The 14,863-nt window shown below is 46.4% G+C and overlaps 1 protein-coding gene across 1 annotated transcript; it reads right to left on the reverse strand.

The window, feature by feature from the left end:
• Positions 1–1,374: 1,374 nt before the first annotated feature.
• On the reverse strand, positions 1,375–14,863 carry LOC146036209 (uncharacterized). Its single transcript, XM_083160071.1, has 3 exons — positions 14,563–14,863; positions 4,301–4,405; positions 1,375–1,693 (listed from the first exon to the last, which is right to left on the reverse strand). The coding sequence occupies exons 1-3, from the start codon at positions 14,615–14,617 to the stop codon at positions 1,491–1,493; spliced, it is 363 nt and encodes a 120-aa protein (XP_083016197.1). The 5' UTR covers positions 14,618–14,863; the 3' UTR covers positions 1,375–1,490.

Genomic DNA, 14,863 nt, shown 5'->3' on the forward strand with positions numbered 1-14,863 from the left:
GTGGCAGGTAGACTGTGATAATTTCGATTCAACACTTGACATGCCTACTGCTGATGACAGGCGCTCTCTGTAGACGGTTATAAGCAGATAGGACCGTCGACTTGGAAGGCAAGCCCATCACTATTGAAATCAGATTCCCAAGTTTGCGGAATCTTATTTAAAAATATCTCCTCTTTTTGGCTAACAAAATAAGAGGATCACTAGTCAGCCCCCATTTTCACCCCCCCTTTTTTCTCTTTGAACAGTTAAACTTAGCAGAGGGACTGCTACCTCGATACAATGTTAAAAAATATGTACTGTTCTAACAATATTTGATACAAATTACCTACTTTGGTGTAATCCCATGTATGGAGCTATCCACTACACTCCTATTCTTTAATGGATAGCCTATGGTTCTGACTAAGTGAATCCCAGTAAGTTCTTTCAGCTTAACACCCCGGTCTAGTGACACGCAGGTGATCCCCTCTAACGCACTAACAGTGCTGGGGAACTTCACTCGGATTGTGGGTAAGGAGCTACCTGTACCCTGTTGAGTCAAGAATCCATAGTGTCACAGAACCGGGGGACGTTATGCCCAAGTGTCACAGAACCGGGGGACGTTATGCCCACAGGGCACACTCATGACTTATTGATAATATCGTATGACATATGGTTACAAATTTTCGATTACTGAATAGTAATCGTTTTCAAAGAGTGGCCCAACAAAGAGAGAGTCTCTTCCTTCTTTCTCTTGTTTACATGTTTGTCTAGCAATTTTTTACTAAGTGCTTATTAAAAGTTATATTTTAATCAACTCTATTTTTACATAGACAGGACCAAGAGGGAGCCCCAACTTGGCTCTCCTGTCAACACTGTTGTCTAGTATTCTCAGTTCAATGCCGTTTGGGCAACATAGCGGTGAGTGATTTGTGTGGTTCACCCATCCTCCATCTATGTGATATTTCTACACTAACATTTAAACTTTAAATCATCAAAGAGTGCCCCTACAAAGAGAGAGTCTTTTCTTCTTCCCTTTCAGTAACCCATTTTACTCTCCAGGGTGCACCTCCACTACATAAATTATTCCAAATCAGGGAGCTTACCTCTCCCTTTAATTCTACCTGCTATTGTGGATCTATACATTTCTTTCTAATTGAACACTTTCAACCGCTTGTGCACCGGTCACCATCCCTTTCCCTTTTCCCCTAAAAGGTTTAAAAGTTACATGTACATAATATTAGAACTGCTATATAAACCTGGAAATAAATATTTAAGCAAAGATTGAGTTAGTAGCCGGTGGTAGAGAAATATCAGCGCACACCAAGAAGTTGGAAAACAAAAAGTTTTATTGAAAAGTGGAAGACATTCAAAAAGCAGCTGGGGGGGGGGGGGGTGTTCTGTAGTATAGGAATTGCCTTCAATTGCAGGAGTGCGTGAATATAAACGTATACAATGAGGGCTACCCAATACAATTTTGGAAATAAATATGAAATTATCCTGTCAGAGCAGACTCAGTAAAGTTTAGTGAGTAACACAGCCAGCAGAGCAGCTATCCCAGTGATAAAGGACACTTTAGGGGTGACCGCCGAGTTACAGAGATTGGAGTAGCAACAGGAGCGTTTAGTGGTCACGGTTACACCCATATAGGTCACGGAGGATTCAGTGAGACACTCCGCGAGCCCCAAGCATCCCTTCTTCTTTAGATTAAGATTTCCTGCAAGAAATACAAGAACGGGATTAGAGGCTGTCACACGAGCACTGTGTATGAGGTGTACGCTATACACGGCGGCTGGCAGACTGCAAAGGGGTGTACAGAGAAATCTTACCAAACTTCTTATTCAGTAGACCAAATGCCTTGAAAAGTGATAAAGTGATAAAATGGAGAGTGATAAGCCACCAGCTCCTTCCTATCAAACACAACCTGTGATCTGGCAGTTACGAGCTGATTGACTGGCAGTTTAGCACATCTGGCCCCAAGGCAGTAATGCTCTGCAGGTCCTGACCAGAGAGACAGAGGTCCCTTTGCATGTTGGGAGCAGAATTTAATTTTGGAGCCCTAGAAAGGATTGCACATGTGCCGCTTATTTGTTAAAATGGCCCTGGCAGGTGTACCCCATGTCTGCATACCAGGAAGCTTCAGATAAATACAAGTGCAAAGGGTGTAGGGCCAGTGTTAGTCTAGTGCTTGGGGTCCCCCTAGTTTGACTATGGCCAGTTTTATAGAAGACAACCTTCCTATCTAATAGTAGAGTTGCTATGGTTAGAAATGCAGTGCTCTACTTCAGTCTTCAACATGGCTACTCAAGGGAGGCTTCATTTACCTTACCAAGATGGCCACTGGTACTATTATTGCGCAGGCCCGGTGTCATTTTCTCTTTATATGAGGGATACAGTGGAGGAGGATATCCTCCCCTTAGCACCACATAACTGAGACTTACCTGCATATGACCACTGGTGGAGACAGTCTCCAGCTGGTGAGCTGCCCATCCAGGGCCAGATTTACTGCCTGCTTAGAGCCCGGTGAAAGCCAGCCACCGACAATCAGTACATTTAAAGTAGGGCAGCTGCAACCTATAGCATTCTGATTGGGGGTCCGGTATGATATGACGGCGGTCAAAATACCGAGTCTGGAATCCCGACAAAGGGGGGGGCGCCACGCAGCGGGCCGGGTGCCGCACAGCACACTATTTTATTCTCTCTTTATGGGTGTTGTGGGACAAAGTGCTGGCATTGCGGCGGTCAGGATTCTGGCGTCGGTATTTCGACCGCCGGCATATTGACTGCATCCCCTGATAGCAAGCAGACTCCTAGCCTAGTTATATACGGGCTGCCATGTGTAACTGGCACCACATTGTGGTGCATATGTGTAAAGGGACCATTGTACAAGGGGCATTACTGTGTGGTTCATAGTGTGTAAGGGGCATTTCTATAAGAGGAGGAAAAACAGATAATGTAAGGCCCATGAATCAGGTATAAACACCCCCCCCCCCCCCCCGCCCGCCCACAATATCTTGCCCAGGTCCCATGAGGTCTCAACCCCTCTCTGGGGTCATTTACCACAATGAGAGTTCTATTGCACCTTCTAGCAGATGATAGGATGTTGCTATGAGTAACCAATCAGATTCTGTCTTCAATAGAACTGCCATCTTTGATTTACCCCTCTGTGCCCGACCTCGCTCCACTACAGTCTCTTCCTCATGCTCCTCCTTGCTCAGTGTAATGGTGACTACAGCTGTACAGTCCCCTATTCAATTAAGCCCAATAGCTGGTTCAGCCCACCGGACTTGTGCCCAGGAGCAACAACATCTCCACTGGGGTGTACTACATAACTCTGCTAAGCCAAAGTGTACCCCCCTTACCAACAGGTACAGTGGCAGAGGCACCAAGCTTGAAAAAGTGATAGAATTGAGAATGATAAAGTACCAGCCAATCAGCTCCCAACTGTCATGTCACAGGCCAATTTTGAAAAATTACAGTTAGATGCGGATTGGTTGTTATCACTTTTCTCGCTGACAGCCATGATAACCGAGTCCTTATAACCAGCATCACTGAGGGGGTTCTTGTTAGGACTGAAATAAGAGTTACATTCTACCCAGGTCACTGTTCAGTTATACTGCTTTTCCTCCAAAACCGGCAGAACACTGTTCTTACCCAGGCCAGCCCCTTCACCTATGTGCAGTTTTTACAGCATTTGGAGAGGACCTCCCTAAGTACCGGTGATCTGGCTTTCCCCATGCATTTCACATAGCCCAGGTCAGATTACCCGGGTCACCTGTTTACACAGCCTTACTACCCGGGTGTAACCTACTCACTACACTGGGTCATTTCTAGAGATGAAGAGGTTAGAATTTGCTCAGTTATCGCAATTTCAAATTTTTCTGATTGGCTATCGGCTGTCACATGTTTCAGACCGCCAATAAGATCCCGCTTTGAGATCCAAGTAAATTCAGCTATCCAAAACATGTGACAGCAGATAGCCAAATTGTAAACCCGCTCATCTCTAGTTCTTTCCATGGTCACGGGTCCTGGGGTAGATTGTTTGGGTCCTTTTTCCACCGATCTGCAAACCCAGTTAACCTTGCAATAACCAGCAGAATAAAAAGAGGGGTATACTGGGTTTTGGTTAGGCACAAGTGCAGGCCATGAGGGTACTGCGGAGTGCAAGCTGTGGTTCGCTCTAGAATACATTTACAGTGTAGCCAACAGTGCCCCGAAGGGCAAAATATAATATAGCTTCTTGTAGGATACTTGCGTGGCAATTGTATGAAGTTATGTAGCTCTGATGTACCCACTTCAATGGCCACCATTGCCGATTACTCACCAGTTGTTGCGGTTTCAGTGCCACAAATCTGCAGAAGACTACAGGTCTCCTGAGTGGGGAATAGGCAGATTCCATAGTCACACGAATAGCAGTCCATGGTATGTCCTAGGGCATAGAGTGCACAAATGGTTACCAATAACATAAGTATCACCTGATAGTATAAAGCCCAAAATGACGGCTCCTACATACAGAAGCAGCCATTTTATGGAGTCAACTAATATTCAAGAGAACATAGCTAGCGATATCAATGAGGCAGTTGCAGCAAAAATAAAAATAAAATAAGTTAGATAGAATGAAAATATGCCTTATTACACTGTAGTACCGCCTTTTACATCACAGCATTTCATTAGTATCACATATACACCAGACGATACACAGTAGTGAATCACCTTATAAACCTAATGCCACACCGTCAAAATGCTTTTTGGCTCAAGTTCAGAACCAGGAGATTGCGATCTGTGCTGCGGAGGAAGTGATTGTTGATTGTTTACCCCCCAAATCTGCCATTGACCCCCAAGTTACTTACCTAGCAAGTGTCTGCAATCTGCACATCAGGATGCCACTAGCCATCTTCTGACTGCCGGCATCCTAAGTACCGGCATGCAGATACCATCTCTTAGCTGCATTAGTCAAAAGTTATGAAAAACAATCTATATTCCCCACGGAATGGGATCATTTGGTCTAGTCATTAGGTCGACATGGTTCTAGGTAGACATGTGGTTTGTCACTTTTTTTTAACCGAATGTCGACACAGTCAACATGGACACTGGTTAAGTGCACCGCTGTGCTTGCCATACTCCGGGTACGGTGCTACGCTCGGCACACTATTTTATTCTCCCACCACTCCCTTGTGGATGGTAGGGCATGAAATACCACGTCGGCACATGTCGGGTCCAAAAACCCCATGTCGATCTAATGCTTGTGTCACCTTAAAGCCATGTCGACCAACTTGCTGTAGACCAAATGACTATCCCATTCCCCACCACATGTATAAGCACACATTCATTCTAGGGTTCATTTTTGTTGGAATCCAAATCACCCCACAGTCCATTTTTGGATTGTGGGAGGAAACCGGAGTACTCGAGGAAACCCACGCAAGCACGGGGAGAATATACAAACTACACACAGTTAGGGCCATGGTGGGAACGGAAACCATGACCTCAGCGCAGGGTTAGCGCCACCCATCCAGGATTACTCGGGACAGTCTGGTAATTAAGACCGGCGTCCGGAGTGGTGGTATTCCCAGACTATACAGTGTCCAGGAATAACCACCTGACTGTACGGAGTAATCCCAGACTGGTGGCGGTAACCTTGTTTTGCAGTAATGCTACATTACACTGTCTTTGCTGCCAGAAACAGTCAATAAGGGTCTACCTGCAATAAGTGGACTTTTTTTTACCCCCAATTTAAATTGACTTTCATATTTTACCATCCATGTGGACTGAAATTGAGAACGGTACAGTGGGCCAAGTGAAGCAAGCCATGCAAGGCTATACGTGCCATGTCTACATCGGCTCCAAACAGATGTGCAAAAAATAAATCATGTTGACCTTTTAGATTGCTGGGAACGTTATCGTTTGTTTTGATATCTTGTTCTAATTAGAGATGTGCAGACTCGGATTCCAGAGATCCGAGCCCCCACGGACGTCATCATTCCGAGCAGAGATTCCCGCCTGACTCGGGTCCGTCCGCGTGGTCAGAACGTCATCTCCCGGCGCCGGATTTCGCAAGGCTTTAAATAGCGGCTGCTGCGCCCGCCATCTTCACTCCAGTCTAGTAGTGGGTTGGGAGAGGGTGTGTTGGTGCTGCTGCTGGGGCTTAAACTTGACCGCAATATTTTTTATTCGCTGGGGCTGTCTCTCAGTGCTGCTGTGTAGTCTGTGTACTTGTAGTACTACTGTCTCCTCTGTGTGGGCTAGTCTTTTGTGGTGACCACTGGCAGTGCTACTGCCTGCCTGCCTGCCTACCTACCTAGTAGTTTATTTTCCCTACCTACTACATACCTCCCAACTGTCACGATTACAGCGGGACAGTCCCGATTTTCGGGTCCTGTCCCACCCGCAGCAGGCATTGTCCCGCTGCGGGGGGTGGCAGTTGGGAGACCCCCCAATCTAATAGAATAGACACTGTGCGCATGCGCACAGTGTCTATTCTCGTATGAAAATGAGGTTGTGGCGAATTAGCATAAGCCGCACCCTCATTTGCATACGCTCCGCCCCTTATTTCTTCAACAGAGAAGTTGGGAGGTATGCTACTAGGCTGCTATATTATTAATACTTATTTAATTGAATTATATATAGTCCACTTGTGCTGCCTGCACTGAATACTGTGAATAGAGTTTGCCAGTATTATTTACTCAGTCCACTGTTGCCACTGGCAGTGTTACTGCCTAAGTGTACCTACCTAGTAGTACAACTACATACTAGGCTGCTATATCTAATTTAATTTAAAAAATACTTGTGCTGTGTGGGACTGTAAAAAATAATTCCATGCTGCTGGTGAACTGACGTGTGCCACTTGAGTGCCAAGCAGTACCTTATTAAATTAAACAATCAGATCATTAAATTAATTAATAATAATCATCATAATCAAGCCAGATCAGGGGTCTTGGTGGATGTTAAAGTGATCGAAACAGACAAACTCTGTGCTGCACAAAATGCCCACCGCTCCTTGGCTGCACATGGTAAACAGTGCACGATCAAGCCAGATAGGGGTCTTTTTGGGGCCTAGTTTTTTAAATTGCCATCCTGTCTGCCGCTGCAGTGCCACGTGTTTGTGCCGCACACTTGTGTGGCTTAGCATAGTTATCCAGCTACCTCTGTGCAACCTTTTGGCCTAAAAACAATATTGTGAGGTGTTCAGAATAGACTGGAAATTAATGTTATTGAGGTTAATATAGCGTAGGAGCAAAACAAAAAACCCAAATTCTGCGATTTTAGCAGTTTTTATGCTTTTTTTAACAAAAAAAAAAAAAACAAATATTCAGAGCCCAAAACCCCAAAAAATCCAAACACAAAACACTTAGGAGGTGTTTTGCCAAAACCCATTAGAACCCAAAACCCGAAAAGTGGGCGGTGCACATCACTAGTTCTAATGTGGTTTTCAATATCTGTAGCACAGTATGTCACAGCAGAAAGGCTCATTTATATTACAAGAACTGAAATGGATAAGTGGTTGGACCACAAACTGTTTGAGACAGCAAGCGGAAGGTGTGACCATTAGAAGTGGGTTATGGTATTAACCCTTTCAGGTCCAACAGTCCTATTAGCAGACCCAATGGGGAGCCACTTTAAAATAAGAACATTAACATCGTTCCACATTGAATGTAGGCCATTTTTGAAAAAAAAAATTACAATTAATTGAAACCAGACTGTTTGAATTGCAAAAAAATAAATAAAAAAAATATTGGACTGCAAAGAGTTAAGAGCACTGTAGGTCCCTGAGCAAACCAATGCACCAGGTCACCTACACACGTGGGGCAGAGGTGCCATCGCTGTGTGTTACTGCACAGATGTATTCGCCTCAGGTGTTCTGCCCAGGTGCTCTATGTAATCCTGTTTGAGTTCATGAATCGGCTCAGGGGAAACACCCTGGATCTAGTGACCTGGGATTGTACCTGGATAACTAGCAGGGTTATGTGATCAGGTAAGACCCAGTAACAGTGCAGAGGAAACCGCTCTTACCCAGAAAGTCACACACAGTTACATTCAAAAGCCACCGATTGGTCCTTCCAGGGCACTGGCTGCTGATTTAATCATCTAGAATCCCAGGGCTTATAGTGGACCTGTAGAGGTGGTGGAACTCATTTCCCTCTGCCACCTAATTAATCCATATTTGCCTACCTGACCCTCTCCATGAGGGACACAATGCTCTGTTCCTGGACTTCCCTGGTAATGTATGATTGCCATCACCTGTGGGGAGCTAGGTAATTCATAAGAAATGGACGTCCAGGAACAGAGCAGGGGCGGATTTAGGGGTCAGGCCACCCCTAGGCACAACATTTTTAGCCGCTCCCAAACCCCGCCCCATATAAGGAGTGTGGCAGCAGTACACCTACATACATGGCAGTGTGGTAGCAGGACACTCCCTGCCCATCACCTACCTGGCAGCCCTCTGTGCCACTACTTAGGGCCCCCAAGCCGGGGGTAGATACCTCCTGCACACAGCACACACTGCCACCGGTTTCTGCTCCCACCCACACTGGCAGGAGACATGCAGCACGCCCGGGCACACCCTGCTACACACACACACACACACACACACACACCATAACAAAATGCGCACAGCTATGAAGGCAGCTCAGTTCCAGCTCCCGCCGCCCCATGCACCCACTTCCCCCAGCATTCGGCTATGCAGCGGGAGCAGGCCCTGGGCTACCGTCATAGCTGTGCGGTATGGAGAGCATGGACCCCTGTAGCGCCATGTACTTCGGCGATACAGGGGTCTATGCTGCAGCGGGTGCGGCTAGTTGCCCTTCGCCGTAATGACCTTGGGAGGACAGGGGGCACTGCAGCATGGGAATCACAGTCTGCTTTCTTTTGCATGGTTATTCTCTTCGCCGTCTCCGGCGATTTGCGAGAGGAGGTGAATTTCAGCTGCCGCCCGTAGGCCCGTGCCTCAGTGGCCTAGTGAGAAATCCGGCCCATGGAGAGGGTCAGGTAGGCAAGTATGAATAAACCCCTTTACTCTCCATTAGGCAGAGCCAATGGTAGGTTTTTTTGGCACACGTTGTGTGCCATACGTATAATGGTGCATCACAGTGCGTGGCATATGTATAATGGGCATCACTGTGTGTGGCATACGTATAATGGGCATCACTGTCTCCCCTCCCTGCATCCTCCACCACTTTGTGACCCCTCCCTGCATTCCCTGCCACTCTGCATTCCCCCTCCTACCCTGCATCCTGTGCAACCATGCCCCCCTCACAATCTGCGTCCTGTGCTACCCCGTGTAAGTCCTCACTCCCTTCGTTCTCAGCCACTCTGCATCTCCCCTCCCAGCATTCTATGCCACCCTCCGTCCATCATACTCTTCCACCCTGCCACTCTACTGTGTTGGGAGACCCCCTGTCACCCCCCCCCCTGTCTCTGTCTCCCCAGCCCCACAGGCTGCAGAATAAACGCTGTACGCATGCGCCTATTCTGCATCCTGAGAGGCTAGGGACATAGCCAGCAGCTCAGAGAGCCACTAGCCATGCTCTCACAGTGGCAAAAATTGGGCGTTGCCTCGTTGAAATAGGCCACACCCCCATGTTGATAGCCCCCCCCCCCCCCAAAAAAAAAAAACCAACAACAACACCCCCCACCCCCTCCATTAGGGCTGCTTCAAGATATTTCCCGGTCTGGTTTTAATTCCCAATCCGCCCCTGCAGGTCAATGACACAGTGGCTGATCAACGGATGATCAATGTGGGGCATGGCCAATGTGATCAGGACCAAGCACCCACGGGTGTGTTTGTCGCGGTAGGCTGGGAGTTGACCATGATCTGATTTCCGGGACCCTCCAGGCCCTTCCGGGAGAGTAGGCAACCTCGATGTGAATGCAGGGCAGAAAGCTGAAGGAAGGGTCATTCTGGTGTGCCGGAAACGGAAGCACGTAGATTTGGGATTTCTGCAAGTCTGTTAAACCATGGATTTGCTGGATGCTTAATGTAGCGCTGGTAGCATTTATATAGGTTTAGTATGAATAGAGACAGCGGAGATATGTGAAGGGTCTGATCGGGGAACACTGAATGGACAGATGCGAGAGGACACAGTTACAGCCATCGTGCTCCACCCAGATTGCAGACAATGAGCCAAACAATGGAAGCAGGGAATACAGGCGCTGGAATGGGTTCAAAGTTCCAAGCTGCTGTGTGAAGTGGGGGAGTTGCTCCCATTATGAAGGTAAACTAAAGACAAAAAAACAATAATGAGACATTGCTGTTCTGAGGAGGAATTAAAATACCATGAGATAGTAAACTAAATCAATATTTAATGAGAATAATCGTAATATTTAATAAAAATCTGAAATAACGTACTGGAGAGGTGCAGTCTCTCACATTGGTGTCGTTTTAGTAAACAAAGTCCTGTTCCTAGGTTGTCCTCGGGAACCCTATTGGCAGTACCCAAATTCAGCTCTCAAACACTCACTATGGGCAGTATTCAATGAGAAAAATTCTCCGTGTTTTATGGAGAATTTGTGCTTTGTTCGCCTTGGACGGAGCATTTTGCTCTCCAAAAGCGAGCAACCCTATTCAATGTGAAATATTCTCCGTCTTTCTAAGTGATTTTCGCCTTCTCACTCCGTGTAGAAATTCTCCATCTTTTCTGGAATGTGAACTTTTAAACTAAAAGGTTTTTTTTTTAATTTTGGTGTAAAAAAAAAAAAAAAAAAAAATCAGGTTTTTTTTTCTGTGAAGGGGCATGTTATTTTTATTCATGTGCTTATAGCACATGAATATATATTTAATTTTAAAACAAATATATATATATATTTTTTTTTTTTTTTTTTACACACACAGTGCAGCCAGCAGGGGGCGCCGGAGCCCTCGAGCCGCTCATTAGATATTCATATATTCACTGCACCCGATCGTTAATATGCACGATCGGGTGCAGTGAATACTGGGTCCCCCGCTGGCTATAGGGGGGGGGCAGCCTGTGCTGCCTGGGTCCCGGGGAGCCCACCTCCCCTCCACATTCCTCTGGAGCAGCCAGGGAGACTTTAATCTCTCTGGCTGCTTCCGTCCCCCGGCTCCCTGAAAGCTCCCTGCCGCGGACGCTCGTCTGCTGCAGGGGTTAAGACTCGCCGCGAGTGGCGGCGAGCATCAGCCACATTAAATAGTGGGTAAAGTGCCGTGACGGAGAATCTCCAAACATGGAGAATCTCCGCAAAAACACGGAGAGTGCATGGAGAGCGAAATAAAACGCTCGCCATGCACGGAGAATTTCCTCATTAAATACTGCCCATAGTATATGGATTCTCACTTGTTTCCAGTACAATATCATTTCAGGTTTATTTTTTCTTATATTACCATTATTCTAATTAAATACTGATTTATGTTACTGTCCCGTGGTATTTTAATGCCACCTCAGGACAGCGCTGTATTGTCTTTAATGAGCCAAACAAACATCGTTCAGTGCCATCTCCTGCCGATCAGCAGTCACTGACTACATCAGATAGGACCGTATGTTCAGGCACATGGCTAACTATCTGCAGGAGTGTGCACAGCTATCCATACAATGACAATATTGTTAATTATTGTGCATATTGTTTATTAAAATCGGCAGGTGTGTATCCAGCATAAGTTTCATGGCATCACATGTTCCTGATCTACACCACCCGATCCTACTACAACGCCGACCAGTTACAGCACCGGATTTTTAAGAAGTTAGAAATATGTGATATATGATAGAGGAACTGAAGTGGACTCCATGTGTCTATGGCACCTAGGGATGGCTATCCTTGTGGTCACCATCGTACAAACAGTCATCAATGGCAGCATAATATCTAATGGATGACCATTGAAGTTTTTGCCTATCGATTGTTATCCATTTTCTTTGACTTCATGGCGCAAGGGCCAATCAGAACATGGTGGCATGGCTCCATGCGGGTCACTGAGCCTTCCGGAGAATAATAAAAAAAATATATAATAATAATAATGTCGATGGTCATCCCTAATCGCACCTCATTAGCGTTGCACTCAACACTCTGTGCTAGTGACTGGTACTTTTGTTTAAAGGATATAGTGGATGGATAGATATTTATATATTTTCATTCATCTACAGTCCCCCAAAAAACATACCAATTAGATAAGAGGCTTTTTATGTTAACTCTATGTATCTGCTTGCAGAAGCCATCAGCAATGCAGCCCAGCCATGCTGCAGGCTTGTCCTGTATGTCGCAGTGTCAATTACATTAACAGCTGTGAAAGGCCGGCACCAACTGCAGGGTTCTACTGTATATAACATGCCGCAGTCTATGACAGCCATCCATAACTATACCCCCATACCTGTCTGTATACAGCAGGGAAACAGCTATACATCCCTATACACCCCCATACCTGTCTGTATACAGCAGGGTAGCAGCCATCCATACACCCCCATACCTGTCTGTATACAGCAGGATAACATACCCATCCATACACCCCCATACCTGTCTGTATACAGCAGGGTAGCAGCCATCCATACCTATACACCCCCATGCCTGTCTATATACAGTAGGATAACATACCCATCCATACACCCCCATACCTGTCTGTATACAGCAGGGTAGCAGCCATCCATACCTATACACCCCCATACCTGTCTGTATACAGCAGGGCAACAGCTATACATCCCTATACTGCAGGGCAACAGCCATACATCCCTATACACCCCCATACCGGTCTGTATACAGCAGGGTAGCAGCCATCCATACTTATACACCCCCATGCCTGTCTGTATACAGTAGGATAACATACCCATCCATACACCCCCATACCTGTCTGTATACAGCAGGGCAACAGCCATACACCCCTATACTGCAGGGCAACAGCCATACATCCCTATACACCCCCATACCGGTCTGTATACAGCAGGGTAGCAGCCATCCATACCTATACACCCCCATACCTGTCTGTATACAGTAGGATAACAGCCATCCATACTTGTCTGTATACAACAGGGTAGCAGCCATCCATACTTATACACCCCCATGCCTGTCTATATACAGTAGGATAACATACCCATCCATACCTGTCTGTATAAAGCAGGGAAGCAGCCATCCATACCTATACACCCCCATACCTGTCTGTATACAGTAGGATAACAGCCATCCATACTTGTCTGTATACAGCAGGGTAGCAGCCATACCTCCCAACATGATCCATGCTAGGAAGGACACAATGCTCTGCTCCTTCACTTTCCTCTTAATGTATGATTGCCCTCATCTGTGTTAAGCAGGTTAATTGAGGAGAAAGGTGCTGCAACACAGGTGATGGTATCATACATCAAGAGGGAAGTCCAGGAGCAGAGCAAGGTGTCCCTCCTGGAGAGGGTCATGTTGGGAGGTATGCATACCTATACACCCCCATACTGTCTGTATACAGCAGGGCAACAGCAATACATCCCTATACACCCCCATACTGTCTGTATACAGCAGGGAAGCAGCCATCCATACCTATACACCAGGGAAGCAGCCATCCATACCTATACACCCCCATACCTGTCTGTATACAGCAGGGAAGCAGCCATCCATACCTATACACCCCCATACTGTCTGTATACAGCAGGGTAACAGCCATCCATACCTATACACCCCCATACCTGTCTGTATACAGCAGGGAAGCAGCCATCCATACCTATACACCAGGGAAGCAGCCATCCATACCTATACACCCCCATACCTGTCTGTATACAGCAGGGAAGCAGCCATCCATACCTATACACCCCCATACTGTCTGTATACAGCAGGGTAACAGCCATCCATACCTATACACCCCCATACCTGTCTGTATACAGCAGGGTAACAGCCATCCATACCTATACACCCCCATACCTGTCTGTATACAGCAGGGAAGCAGCCATCCATACCTATACACCAGGGAAGCAGCCATCCATACCTATACACCCCCATACCTGTCTGTATACAGCAGGGAAGCAGCCATCCATACCTATACACCCCCATACTGTCTGTATACAGCAGGGAAGCAGCCATCCATACCTATACACCCCCATACTGTCTGTATACAGCAGGGAAGCAGCCATCCATACCTATACACCCCCATACTGTCTGTATACAGCAGGGAAGCAGCCATCCATACCTATACACCCCCATACCTGTCTGTATACAGCATGGAAGCAGCCATCCATACCTATACACCCCCATACTGTCTGTATACAGCAGGGAAGCAGCCATCCATACGCCCCCATACAGCAGGGTAGCAGCCTGCGCCATTATAACCCCCACCACATTGCGATAATAGCAGGACATTGTAAATAACCAAGGTCAGGTATAGTAACCGGTTCTTGCAGTAAGATTCGGGATACAATCCCAGCACTATAGAAATTACACAGATCTCACTCCAGAACAAAAGCGGAAAATACCATTTACAACAAAAGGAAGATTCATGAAAGTAATTATCCCCCCCCCCCTTCCGTGCATAGCCTTGTACCCCCATATAGTGACACACACACACACACACACACACACATATTGTATGTAATTATATATATATATATATATATATATATATATATATATATATATATATATATATATATACACACACACACACACACTTACCTATGTGACAGCTCAGCAGCAGCAGGACGCAGGTTATCACACTGTGCTCCATCATTGCCTCCTCAGATCCTCTCTCTGCCGTCCAGGTCGGATGTGGCTTTCTGTATATAGAAATAGAGACCCCACCCAAGTGCACTTAATGGAACAAAGTGAGGAGGGGGATGGATGAAAAGCCTGCAAGAGGCAATGAAATCAGCCTATTAATTAGGCAGCAGCTGCCTAGAGACCACCCTCTACAGCAGAGACACATGGAGGAAGAGAAAGTGAGACAAAGATGTGATAGGAATCCGCTCCCTGGGTC

This window comes from Crinia signifera, chromosome 9 (assembly GCF_055691185.1).
Source record: "Crinia signifera chromosome 9, ASM5569118v1, whole genome shotgun sequence".
Classification (NCBI taxonomy): Eukaryota; Metazoa; Chordata; class Amphibia; order Anura; family Myobatrachidae; genus Crinia; species Crinia signifera.